Source organism: Schistocerca cancellata, chromosome 1 (genome assembly GCF_023864275.1).
Source record: "Schistocerca cancellata isolate TAMUIC-IGC-003103 chromosome 1, iqSchCanc2.1, whole genome shotgun sequence".
Taxonomy (NCBI): Eukaryota; Metazoa; Arthropoda; class Insecta; order Orthoptera; family Acrididae; genus Schistocerca; species Schistocerca cancellata.
In genome coordinates, this window is record NC_064626.1 from 13,987,384 (window position 1) to 14,005,677 (window position 18,294).

The 18,294-nt window shown below is 38.8% G+C and overlaps 1 protein-coding gene across 2 annotated transcripts in view; it reads right to left on the reverse strand.

Moving 5' to 3' along the window:
- Positions 1–7,127: 7,127 nt before the first annotated feature.
- The window catches only part of LOC126164329 (serine-arginine protein 55-like), a 39,765-nt gene continuing 28,598 nt past the window's right edge, over positions 7,128–18,294 (reverse strand). For both annotated transcript variants that reach the window (XM_049920232.1, XM_049920231.1), the window contains exons 9-11: positions 8,171–8,287; positions 7,865–7,990; positions 7,128–7,759 (exon numbers count right to left, since the gene is read on the reverse strand). In XM_049920232.1, coding sequence (XP_049776189.1) covers positions 7,663–7,759; positions 7,865–7,990; positions 8,171–8,287 — 340 coding nt within the window. In that variant the 3' untranslated portion in view covers positions 7,128–7,662. The remainder of the gene's footprint in view (positions 7,760–7,864; positions 7,991–8,170; positions 8,288–18,294) is intronic.

Genomic DNA, 18,294 nt, shown 5'->3' on the forward strand with positions numbered 1-18,294 from the left:
CGTCTTCCACTTCTTTTTTTTTTTAATTTATTTACTGACGCAGAGATTTTGGCGCCAGTATTTATCTCTGTGCCTACAAAGCATCCCCTTGTAGCGCTACATATATTCGACGGTAGAAGTTAGTTGTGGCGGCACCTACCAACAGTTTTCAGAACTTCCGCTTGCTTTGCACTCGATTCTAAGCCGCAGGCAGTTTTTTTGGATTACAAAAACCGGAAAAAAAGTGCGGCTTAGATTCGAGTAAATACGGTACTTCTCATGATACTGACACACTGATGTTACAGGAGAACTTACTCAAAATTTAAACAAAGTCTGTCCAACAAGTCTTTGACTTTTTCAAGTTTTTTGAAACTGAACTGTAAACTATTTTGCGACACATTTCACTTGCTATCTGTCCAACAGAGCACTGTTCAACCATTTTATTGTATTGCAGTTAATCTCTCAAAATTAATTACACATTACACACAGAACAAAGCACGTAACACATTCTACACTCTCGAAATATCCACCAACAGAGGTTTCAGAACAGACTGACTACAACAATGCCACATGCAGCAGTAATGTACTTCTAAAATGCCACACCCAGCAATGTTTTACTTCTTTATTGACAATAAACCTAAACATAAATGGGCATTTTTATTACCATAGAACAAAAGCAAAAGCTCCTATTGTTTAATATTGCATTATTAAAAATAAACTAAATGAATACTGGGTGATAGTGTTAACTAAATACGTCACAAATTGTATTACAATGAACAATAAACCATTTAAATAGGCAACAGCCATAAGATCAGTTGCACAGTAATGTGAATTACTTCCTCATTTCCAAAAATTCATATCTTTGTTCACAGTCAGATATCAATGTTGAAATTTTTACAGCCCATTGCTATCATGTAGGTGTACAAACTGTGGAAAAATCATTTTTATTTTCAGCCCCACCGGTAACTAACCCCAAACTTTACAAAAAATGAAAAATTTCAAATTTCAAAAATTCATCAAAAATTAAGGAAACATATGGAAGTGTTCTTGCTCTATATGAGGCTCGTAGTGTACAATATCCAACTATACAAAAGAAAGACTCCCATAAATCACTTTTTTTTGGGCTTAAAGTGGTTTTTTGAAAATTTGGATAGCAAACTTTGGAGGTAATTTTAACTGCTTATTTAGGGTATTTTGTGTAATAGACAATGTTGTCAAGGACACTTTTCTAAAAACAATCATGTCCATTGCAATGTTGTTACTTAACCCAGTGCAGAGATATTCAAATTTTTGCTAAATGTTTTGAACTTCTCAAATATATGACAATCACATATACAAAAATTAAAATATTTAAAAATGGTCAAGCAACCATCACTGGACCACTTCACTTCATATGGATTGACCCACCTTTGTAATGCAATCATCATCAGTTCTATGTTGACAACAGTTATCACCACATTGTGATGCAATAATTATGTACATAGGAATTACAGACACTGGCTATAAGTAGGCATTGATTCAGCTCAATGGGGAAAACTGAAAATTTGTGGAGGACCAGGATTTGAACTCAGTTCTCCTGCTTACCAGGCCAATGTACTGACCAATGAGCCATCTGGACACAGAGGTCATCCCAAAATGACCAACTACCTACCGTGGCAGGCCTCTCGTTGGATCCAAATTCTCAACTTATCGACACACTCCACATACTCACAATCCAAGAATTGAGTTGTTAAATGAAATTAAAATATTGCATTGTTAAATGGAAATCAAAGTGTCTCCTATATATACAGCCCCACAGATTGTCAAGTTCATCCATGGGGAACGTTTTCAAGGAGAGGGAAGGAGGTGTGCAAGGTGTCCCCAGGCCTGGAACACAAGTAACATCATTCAAAATTTACAGAGCCACCTATTTTGCCTGATACCTTTCAGCTGATGAAACTACTACTGACCGGTTCATACCGTAATAAACCAAACTGTCAATATCAAAGCTGGCTTGTCTGTCAAATCATGCCACCAAATCACATGAGGGTGAGCCACAGCAGAAAATTCTCTTCTGTTCTGAGCTGCCCTCTACAGCACACACATGGCTTAATTCCTCCATCTTCAAATTTTCCCTTCTTATTTGAGAACCATGAACCATAGACCTTGCCGTTGGTGGGGAGGCTTGCGTGCCTCAGAGACACAGATAGCCGTAACGTAGGTGCAACCACAACAGAGGGGTATCTCTTGAGAGGCCAGACAAACGTATGGTTCCTGAAGAGGGGCAGCAGCCTTTTCAGTAGTTGCAGGGGCAACAGTCTGGATGATTGAATGATCTGGCCTTGTAACATTAACCAAAACGGCCTTGCTGTTCTGGTACTGCGAACGGTTCAAAGCAAGGGGGAAATTAAGGCCGTAATTTTTCCCGAGGACATGCAGCTTTACTGTATGGATAAATGATGATGGCGTCCTCTTGGCTAAAATATTCCGAAGGTAAAATAGTCCCCTATTCGGATCTCCAAGCGGGGACTACTCAGGAGGATGTCATCAGGAGAAAGAAAACTGGCATTCTACGTGTCAGAGTGTGGAATGTCAGATCCCTTAATCGGGTAGGTAGATTAGGAAATTTAAAAAGGGAAATGGATAAGTTAAAGTTAGATATTGTGGGAATTAGTGAAGTTCAGTGGCAGGAGGAAAAAGACTTTTGGTCAGGTGAATACAGGGTTATAAATACAAAATCAAGAAGGGGTAATGCAGGAATAGGTTTAATAATGAACAAAAAAATAGGAGCGCACGTAAGCTACTACAAACAACATAGTGAACGCATTATTGTGGCCAAGATAGACATGAAGCCCACACCTACTACAGTAGCACAAGTTTATATGCCAACTAGCTCTGCAGATGAAGAAATTGATGAAATGTATGCGGAAATAAAAGAAATTATTCAGGTAGTGAAGGGAGACGAAAATTTAATAGTCATGGGTGATTGGAATTCGAGAGTAGGAAAAGGAAGAGAAGGAAACGTAGTAGGTGAATATGGATTGGGGCTAAGAAATGAAAGAGGAAGCCGCCTGGTAGAATTTTGCGCAGAGCGTAACTTAATCACAGCTAACACTTGGTTCAAGAATCATGAAAGAAGGTTGTATACATGGAAGAACCCTGAAGATACTAGAAGATATCAGATAGATTATATAATGGTAAGACAGATTTAGGAACCACGTTTTAAACTTTAATACATTTCCAGGGGCAGATGTGGACTCTGACCACAATCTATTGGTTATGAACTGTAGATTAAAACTGAAGAAACTGCAAAAAGGTGGGAATTTGAGGAGATGGGACCTGGATAAACTGGAAGAACCAGAGGTTGTAGAAAGTTTCAGGAAGAGCATAAAGGAACAATTGACAAGAATGGGGGAAAGAAATACAGTAGAAGAAGAATGGATAGCTTTGAAGAATGAAGTGGTGAAGGCAGCAGAGGATAAAGTAGGTAAAAAGACGAGGGCTAGTAGAAATCCTTGGGTGACAGAAGAAATACTGAATTTAATTGAAGAAAGGAGAAAATATAAAAATGCACTAAATGAAGCAGGCAAACAGGAATACAAACGTCTCAAAAATGAGATCGACAGGAAGTGCAAAATGGCTAAGCAGCCATGGCTAGAGAACAAATGTAAGGATGTAGAGGCTTACCTCACTAGGGGTAAGATAGATACTGCCTACAGGAAAATTAAAGAGACCTTTGGAGAAAAGAGAACCACTTGTATGAATATCAAGGGCTCAGATGGAAACCCAATTCTAAGCAAAGAAGGGAAAGCAGAAAGGTGGAAGGAGTATATAGAGGGAGACAAAACTCTACCATCTAGTGAGCAAAATGTATGAGACAGGCGAAATACCCTCAGACTTCAAGAATAATAGAATAATTCCAATCCCAAAGACAGCAGGTGTTGACAGAGGTGAAAATTACTGAACTGTCGGTTTAATATGTCACGGCTGCAAAATACTAACGCGAATTCTTTACAGACGAATGGAAAAACTGGTAGAAGCCGACCTCGGGGAAGATCAGTTTGGATTCCGTAGAAATATGGGAACATGTGAAGCAATACTGACCCTACGACTTATCTTAGAAGCTAGATTAAGAAAAGGCAAACCTACGTTTCTAGCATTTGTAGATTTGGAGAAAGCTTTTGACAATGTTGACTGGAATAATCTCTTTCAAATTCTGAAGACGGCAGGGGTAAAATACAGGGAGCGAAAGGTTATTTACAATTTGTACAGAAAGCAGATGGCAGTTATAAAGAGTCGAGGGACATCAAAGAGAAGCAGTGGTTGGGAAGGAAGTGAGACAGGGTTATAGCCTCTCCCCGATGTTATTCAATCTGTATATTGAGCAAGCAGTAAAGGAAACAAAAGAAAAATTCGGAGTAGGTATTAAAATCCATGGAGAAGAAATAAAAACTGAGGTTCGTCGATGACATTTTAATTCTGTCAGAGACAGCAAAGGACTTGGAAGAGCAGTTGAACGGAATGGTTAGTGTCTTGAAAGGAAGATATAAGATGAACATCAACAAAAGCAAAACGAGGATAATGGAATGTAGTCTAAATAAGTCGGGTGATGCTGAGGGAATTAGATTAGGAAATGAGACTTAAAGTAGTAAAGGAGTTTTGCTATTTGGGGAGCAAAGTAACTGAGGATGGTCAAAGTAGAGAGGATATAAAATGCAGACTGGCAATGGCAAGGAAAGAGTTTCTAAAGAAGAGAAATTTGCTAACACCGAGTATTGATTTAAATGTCAGGAAGTCGTTTCTGAAAGTATTTGTATGGAGTGTAGCCATGTATGGAAGTGAAACATGGACGATAACTAGTTTGGACAAGAAGAGAATAGAAGCTTTTGAAATGTGGTGCTACAGAAGAATGCTGAAGATTAGATGGGTAGATCACATAACTAATGAGGAAGTATTGAATAGAATTGGGGAGAAGAGGAGTTTGTGGCACAACTTGACAAGAAGGGATCGGTTGGTAGGACATGTTCTGAGGCATCAAGGGATCACCAATTTAGTATTGGAGGGCAGCGGGGTGGATAAAAATCGTAGAAGGAGACCAAGAGATGAATACACTAAGCAGATTCAGAAGGATGTAGGTTGAAGTAGGTACTGGGAGATGAAGAAGCTTGCACAGGATAGAGTAGCATGGAGAGCTGCATCAAACCAGTCTCAGGACTGAAGACCACAACATCATCATTTGAGAATGGACTGGGGCTACTGGATTTATCTTCTCCCATCCTGGCCATTCCCAAGAGCAAACAAACATATATTGTATTTTTCTAAACCTGTGTACCGTGTAGTAATTACAAGCCCACACCACTTTCCAATCTTGAGTACACCTCTGAGGTGGTGTCCAATATAAAGACACTACATAACATGTAACTTGTATATGAATTTTTGAACGACCATCCCTGAAGAGTCTAGCATTCTGACACCATCATACTGTGCTCACACACATGCTGTATACAATGACCATTCGCTCCCACACCTGCCCCCTATTTCAAGTTCTAGACAACAATGCTTTCAATAATCTCACCACAACACTCCACTAATTTACCTCATTCATTTAATGTCCACAGGCCCCCTCCTGGGATACGGTTGTCAACATCTGCAAATAGTGAGAAAAATTCAGCTTTCTAAATGCGCAGAAAAGCATATACTGTAATGTGGCTGTGTTTGATCTCTTAATACACTCTCCAGCTTTTGCAGATACTGTTCGATGAGAAGCGATAAGGTTTCCACTTGTGTCGCCACTGTGGGCCACACACATCAAGCAATGCCTATGAGGACGCAGCTAAAATTGATGCTAAGGAAAGCGAACTCCACACTGTACAGATGGTTGGCTGTTTCAACATAGTGCCCAGGAATGAATGGACCATATTACAAAATTTAGTGTCTGGGCCTTATGTGTTGAAGTCACATAATCTTTACGAAATTTCATATTAGAAGTAAAGTATATACTACTATGTAACTGAACTACCACAATTTTGAGTGGATGACATTACCTTATTCACATTAAGCTGACTGTTTTCAGAATACAGCAGTGCTCTTCATTTTGGACATTTGCCAAAATATACCTTTCTCCTGGTCACTGTATGTGATACATAAAGCTGGTGATACCCTTCCAGAAGTCTTCAGGCAATCTTTGAAGTAACAATCCCCTATAAGTACTAACGTGAGACTTCATAATCAGGGCAGGCTACCCTGATTCCATATGATCACCACCTCTAGCACTTTGTACATTTCAGAGAAAGAGAAATTAACCTATTTCTTCCCAGTGCTGCATATGGGCACAGTAAGTTTTTGAAGTGCAGGACTAATTGTGAATATAAGAGACAGCCTAACATGCATGAATGAGTTTTATGTGATAAGTTCTTTGACAGTGTTCTGTGAAGTGTATGCAACACTGGGAAGAAATGGGTTAAGGCGAAAGTACCTCGATTTAATTAAATTTGCAAAGAATTTCATATAGTACTGAATACCATTACTGTCACAAAAATCCATGCTGCAGTATCTTACAGGAAAATATTTCAACTTTCGCACACTAAACAACCTAATGTTGGACAGGACGCTCCACTGATGCGAAGAGAGGGAATCGCCACCCCATTTCATGAAACAATGAAAACACTATTGTCCCAGGGGTTATTCTACTGTTGCCCCGATCAGATTATCACAAATATAGTTGATTGACTGGTTAATTTTAACCTCTACTTTTTTCTGAAATATCAACAGCAATCTCTCTCTTTCAGTGCAGTTTCAGGATTTGTCGATCAACAGCCTGAGCCTACTGGCTGCAACCTCAACAATTTCATCAACACACACAGGAAGATCCTACTGGAAGCAACTATTTCTGGAATTTGTTCTCTAAAAATCCTTACCCACAACACAGAGTCCTGTCGAATAACTCATTTTCAACTTCAAATCTAGTTTTGACACTCAGGACTTCCTTCCCTTTACCATTTCAGATGAAAATATTAGACAATTTTATGTGGGACACACAAATCGTATCATCAGTTAACCACAATGAGAACCTACCTTCGCAGAACATTTTCAAATTTAGACCACTGAAGGGACACACAGGAGTTAAAGCAACTTCCTATCTTCTTAGGGAAATGGAAATTAAACAAATGTTTCCTTGAAAGTACAATATACTTTATTGATAGTATGACAATTACAAGTTTAGTTCAATGGTGACATGCAGTAGGAGCAGAAAACAAAACTGAAGGGAGGAATCACTTTTCACGATCTCTTCCTTGTCTCATGTCAACATGCATTTTGTACTAACATTTAATCATATTTATTCTCGCAATAGTGGTACTCTTTAACCAGAATGCCCTTAGTCAGTATATGCACCGTAAGCTGCATCCTTATACCTTCTGCGAGCAGTCAAAACCATGTTCCACAGTGAAAATAATCTTAATTGGGTGAGTCATACTAAATGACAACAGGCTGAAAAAGCTGAAATAGTTCTCACATAGCTGTCACTTCCATGTACACTTAAGCTACACAAATTACATGTAAAATGTACCTATTTTACCTACAATAAACTTACACGAACTTAAAAAATGTTTTGATGAGAATGACAACATTCTTAGGCTAAACCTTAAATGAAGTGTGATAGTAATTACGAACATGTTTTCATGGTGTAATATTACAAATATGTTTTCAAGGTGTCTTTTCATCTTTTTTGGGTGACTTCGACATACTTCTTGATTTTGATTTATCATCACGGTTGCTTGCAGATCGAGATCGGGACCTATCCCTGTAACAACAAATCCTCAATAATTATGTGGTCTGAAGGAATAGCAAAATATATGAATATAGTAAATACAAATTATACTGGAGAAATGTATCTTTAAATCCTTACTTGGGTTCGGACTGTGCCTTTGATTCTGATCGTGAACGAGACTTTGATCTGTTCTTTGATTCAGATGGTGATCGAGAACGTGAATGAGATCTGGACTTTGATTTCGATTTGGAGCGGCCTGGAGACCTGGAATCACCAAAATACAATAACTAGCTAGACTCACTGAAAATCAAACAATGCAGAACTTCACACAGCCTCAGAATTTTGGTGTAATATGGAGAAGACTTACAAAGTGCCCTAAACCCAACATTAAGCCCCAAGATAAACATCTAATTAGCTATTAAACACAGAAGAATTCTAACTCACTTTGACTTTGATCGTGATCGGGACTTAGAGCGAGATGGAGTCTTTGAACGGCCACGTGATTTGGATTTAGATCGGCTGCTTCTGCGGCTTCTCGAACGTGTACTTCGGCTGCGAGACCTGTAAAGAGAATAAATCAGCTGCTTAAAAATGGTTCAAATATGTTAGCCCAGAGCCCAAATCATAGCTCCAAGTCTTTAAGGTAAGGAACCCGAGGAGATTGCAACTGGGCTGTAACAGGAAATCACTTCATACCTACAGAGACATGCCCAATATTAGTTTTAATTGATGAAAATTAGCGAGATGTTTTTCCCATTTTGTAAAGCCAAAAATTATGATGCTAATTTTCAATTAATAGATGACTAGAAAATGGCAAATATCTATCTTTTCTCACAAGTTTTTCATATGTGGCCACATAATAATCACCCACAACTACAGGGTGTCCCACTCAGACATCCCTGATTTCAAAGACCCAGGGAAAAAATATCACAGAGACAATGAAAAATGCACCACATTGTAAAGCATCTCAAATAAATTATTGTATCAAATGTGAACCATCTGAAGCACGAAGAATATTGAGTCTATATTCAATTTCTTGCGAAGTTCTTTGTAACATTTCCTCTGTTACTGTTGTAATCGCATTAGTGATACGGTGTCGCAACATAGGAATATCGTCCACTTTGGTCTCATTCACGCGGTCCTTCACATGCAAAAGTTGTGACATCACACTCAACAAAATGAGGCCCACAATCCCATTAGCCCCACATCAAAAGCAGTCAGCTATTACGAAGTACTGCACAGTCTATGACATTCTACTGTCAGCAGACATTTGTGTACACTGTCCTTTTTCATTGTAAATGGCGCATTTTCGTTGCTAATCTAGTTTTATTCCTGCAGTATTTCTCTGCAGTAGTGAGCTAAAGTAAAATTCTTTGTTAGAGTACAGGTACCTACCAGTGAAAATTACACAAACGTGACAAAACTAAAACAATGATGAATTCCCAGGTTTTTTACAGATTTCTCCTGGATGAAAAAATTTCCAGGTTTTTCCCAAATTTCCCAGGAGTCCCGTGCATAAACACTCTGGTATATACAGGACACACTACCCTCCAGCCTAATATGGCAGAAGACCAAGCTGGATTAAAAAAAGCCAGACATCTACATCTGTCCTCTGCAAACTACCGTGCAGTGCGTGGCAGAGGATATGTCCCATTGTACCAGTTATTACAGTTTCATTCTGTTCCATGCATGTACAGAGAGCAGGAAGCACAATTGAATGCCTCTAAGCATGCAGTAATTATTCTACGATCCCTATTTGAGTGATACATAAGATATTGTAGTATATTCCTAAAGTGACCATTTGAAGCTGGTTCTTGAAACTTTGTTAATAGACTTTCTCAAGATAGTCAAACTATCTTCAAGAGTCTTCCAGTAAGTTCCTTCAGTATCTCTGAGAATCTCCCATAGATTAAACAAACCTGTGACCTTTCGTGCTGCCCTTCTCTGTATACGCTCAATATCCCCGGTTAGTCCAATCTGGTACTGATCCTACACACTCGGGCAATATTCTAAAACTGGTCACATAAGTGATTTGCTAGCAATCTCCTTTGTTTTGCATCTATCCAGTATTCTACCAATAAGTAAGTCTACCACCTGCTGTACAAACAACTGAACCTACAACTGAACCTCTGATCATTCCATTTTTGTGAAATTCAAATCTTCAATGTTTTGTTTGTAAATGATTAGACACACAAATTTAAAAGTTTGTCACTGTAGATGTGTGAAGACAAACGCCTTAGTTCTCTGAAATAACTTACAAAACTGGAACTTTTTGACTGATATACTTTCATTTGCAATAACAACAGCTTTTATCCAAATTGGCTTTTGTTTTCTTCATTTCGCTGTATTTAAACTTTCAACACAGGAGGGTTTTGTTCAAAGTAGCAGCATCTTCCCACCAGTGAAATGAATGTGTACGTATGTTTTAATATATTTGTTGATGTTCTTTGTTTTCCTGTACAATTCAATGATAAAACCTGTGGCTTATTAATTTCTATCTTTCACAGGCATTCATAGACATCCGACGCATGCTCTACAACACTACAGGTAGAATTTACAAGGCATTTAGCATAGAAGTAGAACCAGAAATAACACACTTCAAATGTAGGGGGAAGAATTTCGGTGCAGTCCAAAAATTTGACTTTTGCTTTCCAATCACTATAGTGCCGAGTGTGGATGCTATACAGTGGCAGCAAGCCACAAGCATAAACATATCAGTATTTTCACCACACGAGCTTAGAGTGAAGTGGTGCGAGGAAACAAGCCCGAACTCCCACTCACAGGGCGGCAACCTCCACCTGTATTCTGTGAAAGCAGAACTGACACATTGTCACAGGAATTGCAGGTCTCTTCTAGTATTGTGAGGATCATAATCTAAATCCATGATGGACTAGGATTAGTCGCTTCACTTATTTAAAAATAAGAAAACAATGTGCAACAAAAAGCAACAGAGTGGCTGCTGTGCAATTACTTGTTGTGGTTGGCAGAGTATTGATTGTTAACGAGGTGATTCAGGCCCAACCTCTAACAATATTCGATGCAACTACTGTTCAAAACATCACCACCTAATCTGCCATGTTAAAAGTGTCCACATTCTGCCAACTTTTGATCTTTAGCTAACAAATGTGTGTTGAAACTTCCTGGTAGATTGAAACTGTGTGCTGGACCAAGACTCCAATTTGGGACCTCTGCCTTTCGTGGCAAAGTGCTCTACCATCGGCGAGAGTGAAAATCTCATTCTGGAAACATGTTCCTTTGTTAGAAAATGCTAGTACCACCACAGTCTCATATTAAAATGTGGCACTAAGCTGCATTAAGCATTAAATAGGCCACTCAATCCCCCACGAATTGGCATGGCTTGGAGCATCAAGCGCATTGATACAGTACTGCATTTGTGCACTTTTTATTGTACAAGCAGACTCAAACACACATTATCTTCCCAAACTGGACTGCCAGATATAAAATATCATTTGAATATTAGTGTGCAGAAAATAGATAAAACAGATTCTCTCGATACAATTCGCTATGAAATTGCATCTATTTGGTAATTTCATGTTTTGGGGGCAGAATTAACATCTATTTTGCAAATTATTGCAAAATTCGAATTTTTACGGCCCCAATTAACAATCGCATGCCATGGTCCATCAGTTGACAAAGAGAGGTTATATTTGGTAGTAAAATAATGCGAGTCCACTGCAACCTATGGCTGTACAGGTACGAGTAGCCCATAGTGGCTTGCCTTCAGCATTCCTTTTTATATATTTTGTGACTAAAGCCCTTCTGGCCTGTTAATTATTTTATGTGTGACATGTAAGTACTGCCTCTGTCTTTTATTGTTAGTCAGTACTTACACTTTTTATATAAAAAAGGTCTATTCCTATAAATTCGTAACTATATTATAGGCTGTTTTAATTCTGATGAAGGCATTCTTATAAGCTTTGAAACCTGGTCAATAATAGTGACTGAGGGCACATTTGTTTCAATTTTAATTTACAAATGGTCACTGAACCAAGCAGCCATGTTTAAAACTTTGGAATGCTCTGATATCTTCATCTGTAAGTTCCATCACTGGGAGGATGCAAAGGCTTGTTATTAAGAAGCAGCAGATCTTAAGAAGCAGCAGATCTTTTCTCAGTAAATTGTAATCTCATATTCCTCTACAGCTGGCACAAATTTATTTTGGAAGAAAATTTTGAAGATTTCAATTAATCATACCTTCTCTCCACAAGTGTAATGCAAGGGCAGGGATTCCAGATTTTTTTGGTTTTAGAAAGCTCAATGCTTCTTTGATTTCTGTATTATACCCAGGCCACTGAAACTTTCCACTCGATGTATGTATTTCAAGTTGGCAGTGAACAGGTTGATAAGCGAATAGAGAGAAGCGTGAGGCACTAGGCATGGGGTGTGAACCAATCCCACCGTGGTAATCACTGTTGGTCGTTACTTCAAAGCTCCCGCATTGCTGGCTTTGTTTGGCATGAACATAAACAACATGCATTGCGTATCACTTCTTTCATGTGCTCTCATTTTGCTGCGCATTACAAAATTCTGATACTCTAAAAAACTTCGTTTGCTTAGTGACAATCCTTTGCATCAATGTGTGCCGCTAGATAGCGAAGCACTTAAGTTACAACAGAGAACTCTTTAGTCTTACAAGCAAAAGGAATACACAAGTACTAATTGACAACCATCATATCCTACTCATAAAAGTTGCGGAACAAACATGAAAGAGGTCTTGGAATTAGTGCAAGAACAGTAGTAAGTGAAGGAGTGTTGTTGCAGAAGTTGAAATATGTAGACTTTAGCCCTAACAATTCGGAGCCATCTGGAGCAGGTAATTTATTTTTTTAGGCTCTTGGAAAGAAGGAAAAGCAGCCTCATCCTGTCACCCATTTGCATTCTTTCAAGACTGGTGTAATTCGTAAGCATATTTATGCGTACTACAGCAGAAAAGAGCACCGCTGGCAGGAAAGTTACTAGTGTTGTTAAAAGAAAATTAGCTTTTCAGCGGTGGGAAACATCACTAAAAATTGTGCTGGAAAGTAGATTTCCATTACAAAGCACTAGACGAACACAAAGTCTGTGCATATGTTGTGGCTCATGATGTGTGTTAGTGATGATCATGAAACTGGTTTTGGTACTGATGCAGACTACAATAACGATGGAGAGCTGGATGGAATGGCACAACTGTCACCGAAAATGGTGAGTGAAAAGTTATGAACATCAATTATTTATTGCATCTTCATCTTCACTGAAAGACAGAGCGACTAGTTACAATTTTGGTTATTACTTATTTTGTAACTATGTACTGGATTGTTTTCAAGATACCAGCCATCATCAAATGCTTATTTTCTATATTTCTTTGCTCCATCAATGAAAGTGTTTGCTTTGCTATGCTTATATATACATTATACAGTTTATTTACTGTTAGTGTGATAGCAGGTTAAAAGCGAATTCTTATATATACTGTTCTTGCTGAATAGCTTACCAGGGTGTATACAGGGACAAGGAAAAAAAATTCCCGGATTTCTCCCGGATATCCCGTTTAAAAAATATGCTTTTTCCCGGGCGACCTACTGTCACTTAGCACAGAAAAAGTTCCCTCGGAACTGTAAAACTTATCAATCCTTTGAATGGTTAACGTTTTATATAATCGCGTAGAACTTCCCGGAAAAAAAAGAAAAGCCGGAGCAGAGAAGTTTTGGAAAGACCTTTGATTTGCAGCAACATATACGCTGCATATTTTCGTATTACGAAAGTATAAATTCGAATTGCACCGAACACAGCTTGTTAGTTTCCGAAGCGTTGCAACCGAGATTGTGATGTCCTTTTGTAAGCGAGTCATATCTCAAGCCACGAGATCTCGCCAGCCGATGACAGCAGCTATTCAGAGCATAGGACACGTGCTCTAGTCAGCCAATAGCAAGATTACTGGTTACATAGCGCGAACACACAAGAGGAAAAGTTAACGGTTTACATTAATGTACACAGTACCGTATATCTACAAGAAAAGCTAAGCTTTCACGTGTAATATTGGCCTTTTTTTGGTGTGATATACTTTAAGATACATCACACAAATGTGCCAGTAAATTTAAAATTGTGACATAAATGCCTCGGCTCGAAATTCTTGAAGTGGCTGGTCCTCAAACTGTTCAGTTTCGAACGCTCTGTGATTTAGATGTCCATCCCACTTTCACACACGTAACATAATTCATCTTGCGTAAAAAGAAATTTACTTTGAAAGTAACGTTTTTCTAACCACCGTTCGCAATACTGTTAGTTATAGGTTCGATTTACCAGTTGCCAGAGAACGCCAAAAACGAATTATTGTGCGTGTGCAACTGCAGTGGTGTAGGAAGCCCGCATGTTCGTGTGTATAAAGAAGCACTAAGAGAGCTTACACTACACCATAAAAGAAACAGGGCATCAGAGGATACTCCAAAAGGCATCAAAATTTCGTGAATCATACTAAAATGCATAATTCGGCTTGAAGTGCACATTGTTTTTTTCCAGATTCACAGTGAAGTAGGTCCCATCTGATATTAAGCTTTTCAGTGTGGTTTTTGGGATGTAAATTTTCTTGGAGTACCAGTACTCTACGATCTCATGTTTGGTTCTTTATTATGGCATAATGCCATACATGGCAGAAGATAACGTGCACTTGAAATTCACCGAACAGTTGGAAGTACCCAGAATTGTTAAATGAAACACTTCGTTTCAAATAAAATGATTGCCTCAGCGGAATTTCTTTAGCAAACTTGCAAAAATAACTTCATTCTTCTGCAAGGCGATTAATGCTTGACTGCTACTAACTTGGAAAGAAAATAAAATCAGAAACTGAAATTAATAATATATTTTTGCCCTCTGTAATTATGTGAATGCATTTTAATTCACTTGATAGCTCCCGGCCACAGAAATCCGTTTTGATTTCATTTGACATGGGAGCTGTACACGAAGAGAAGCAGCGAAATCACTTAATGTAAACACGGGCCACGTGGAGACTAACCCCCTCCCCACTACAACTCAGACAACTCTGTGCAAGCGCGAATCTGGCAGCTAGGGCGCGCGAGAAAAATTTTTCTCGTTTGCATCTGGCTGCTATTATCGATACAGCTAACAGCCAAACTTCAAGAAGCGGGAAGCGAGAGAAGGTACTGCTTATACACGAGTCAAATGCGCATGCGCAACAGACCGCTGGCAACTGGTCAAACCTAATGTGAACAGTTATGACGTCATGCTCATAGCAAGCAGTTTATTGTTACGAAGAATTACAGTCTGCGCCCTACGGCCTTTATCAATTTTTGCTATCTGTAGACGCTTGTGCGTGCACGGTGTTTTGTTGTCGTAAAATGCACATTTCCTTTGCCACTACAGTTTTATTTTTTTCCCTCTCGTTTATATTTTATTGCTGCAGTATCATTCTCCAGTAGCAGGATACAATAACATTCTTTGCTAGAGAATCAATTCTGCAGTCAAAACTACAAAAATGTAACTGAAAGCTAAAACAATGAAAAATTCCCGGAATTCCGAAAAATTCCCGGGGTTTTCCCGGTTTTCTCCCGGATGAAAAAATTCCCGGGTTTTTCCCGGAATTCCCAGTTGTCCCGGGTCGTATACACCCTGCTTACATTTACGAGATGGAGACTGCTATTGCAACATCACTATTGCAGTATAGCCAACTTAACTTGATGTAATGCGAACTGTCAGTGCAATGTTTTGCCAGCACAGGCATAATGTAAGCCTAAGCTTATGGTTGCCCACCACATTACTGCAAGCCGATGGGATGATCGTGCAACTTAAACCACTCAATGCAACTGCGCATCCGTTTCACAGAAATCCCCTTCTTGCCAATTAACTCTGAAAGAGAGTAAAAAATGGTGTAGCACCTTGTCAGCAGATAAAGCCTCTCCACTAATGGTAATCTGGTCAATGTTGAATCTTTTTCTGATGCTGATCCAACCATCCATCAAAGGTAGTAAATTCTGAGTCTTCTATTTGCCCCTGAAATTGCAATGCTTTTTACTGCAATACTGGCCTAGTAATGTGCAAATCTTTCCCTCTTAAATGTTCATTCCAAAAAAGTAGAGCTTCAACTTCTTTATGCTAATCTTTCAACATTTTCTTCCTTTTTTGCACTTCCACTAGCTTGAGCAGCACACCAATTTTAATTTGTGCTCTTATTTTTCTCCCAGTCTCCAACAGACTTTTCCTACCCCTTGCTCCAAAGCTGCTACCCCAGAATCCAGTTGCATTACAACACACAGTTTCTCATCCAGTCACTAGAAGTTTTTCATTTGTCACCATTCTGGACTAAAATACGGAGGACCACACAAAACAATAATTTAACGATGCATGCTCTTCAGATGTCTGATGTACAACTGAAGAAAAACTGTTTTTGAGCAGTGGAAGAGGACTTAAGATTCATTCCTTGAGTGGTCCCAGTAACTAATTCAATATTTAACAATGAAGTATACAGCTTCTGTGACTCCAGATGTGCTAGAAACTCAAAAATCCATGAAACATCTAGAAAGGCTACACAGTATTGTACCCAGTACCCACTTGCTAAAACTTTGGAAAAGTACAGTACATATGATATATCAATCCTCATTTTATCACACAGAACTATTACAGTGAAACCTCTATAGAACGTTTTTCAAGGGACCACAAATTCTGTACAATGTATAGAGGAAAACACTATAAAGAAGGCGGCTTTCAAATAATAATTATAGGGCCTTACTGAAGATCGGGATACCTCTAATCAGCTTTGATGAAAGGTGCCATAGATGACATTTTAAATTTTCACAACACTAATATGACATTCATTGCAAATGATCAATGTATCAAATGATGGGGGGGGGGGGGGTGAAAGTAACTATCAGTTTGTACTGTAAAACTTTATAACAGATTCTTAAGATACGACATCGTCCAAAGCTGACAGGTGGTATCCCGTCTTCAGTTGACCCAATTATAGAATATGAGCCAAATTTTGTTTGTAATATACCGAACATATTACATAAAAACACAGCAAATGGTACTGATTAAAAAGAATTTGTTACAAAAAATATTTTAATAATTAAATTATGAAACAGAACTTAAATTTGCACAAAACTCTAGGAACCTATGCAATCTGAAAATCACATACCTATGATTTTTTGAAATTCAAGCAAGCATGTTTGTTTTCTATTTCTCCTAGACTCCATGGCAATCATTTCTTGCTCCAAATGAGCAAGTTGAACTACTGTTCTGTCCTCAAGTCTATGGGCCATCATGTATCTCCTGAATGTTTCAAATGCTTCAGCTGCCTTAGTATATAAGGGCACAGGGTCATCTTCCTTGTCACTGTCACTTTCACTATCACTATTATTCTTCAAGATTCTCTCTGCGGTCAGCTCCTCAATACTTTGTACTTCTATGGTTGCCATGTTGTCATCCACAGCCACAAAGTCCTCAAAAGTGACAGAATCACTGCCTATTAATTCCTGAAACTCTTGCAAATCACTTGCAATATCTTCCATAGGATTACCATCTCATTCTCACAGAATCCCACTTAAGTGAAACAGTTTTTAATAGTTTCAGCACTGACTTCCTCCAAGAGTACATAAATTCATTGCCTGTAAAATATTCAGCTTCAGTTGTGAGCTCTGTTGGCTTCCCAGTTTTCTTTGGTCCATCAAATGCAAGGCCTTTTTTACAAGGGATCTCCGATATTTAACCTTAAGGGCATGTATCTCTCCAAAGTACAAAAGTTGCAGATGGCTGGTGCAGTTGGGTGGCAGGAAAATTACTTTCACATTTCTCAGAAAGGATACGTCTGGTGGATGTACCACACATCTATCCACAAACAGCAGAACTTTTCTTGCAGCACTCCCCATTTTGGCGTCAAATTCTCTGAGAAAACGTAAAAATATATCACTCGTCATCCATGCCTTGGCATCGTTTGCATATTTGCAGGGAAACGTGGAAATGTTTTTGAAGCCCCTCTGATTTTTTGGCTTCCCAATAACCAAAGGTTTCAGTTTTTCATTGCAATCTGTGTTTGTACACAACAAAACGGTAAGAAAGTTCCTTGCTCTTCTTACCGCCAGGGCAATTTTCCCCACGAAAATTAAATGTCTTATCCGCCATTAAACTGAAAAACGTCCCGGTTCCGTCAGTGTTCTAAATGTCACACAGTTTGTAGCAATGTATCAGATTAGGGAGAGAGTGCATGCATTGAGCTACAGTTCGTTTGTCCACACTTTTACTTTCTCCACATTCCGCTTTGTATACAACACCATGATGCTGTCTAAACATGCTACGAATACAAAGCATCGACTGAAATGGCGCCAAAAAGATCGCAAGCAGCATGTGCGTCACATGTCATGTGACCGGGTTCTGCCACTGACATATGAAACACGCTGAGCACGGGCTTTCCGAGCCGGTGCAACAGAAAACAATGCGTCTACATTCAATCAAACGTTATAAAGAGGTAAATAACTGACCAGGGTTCCAAAAATATGAGTGTCACATGGAGGAAATTGTAATATAGAGGTAACAGAGTAAAGAGGAAAATTTAACATCGTTTGTAT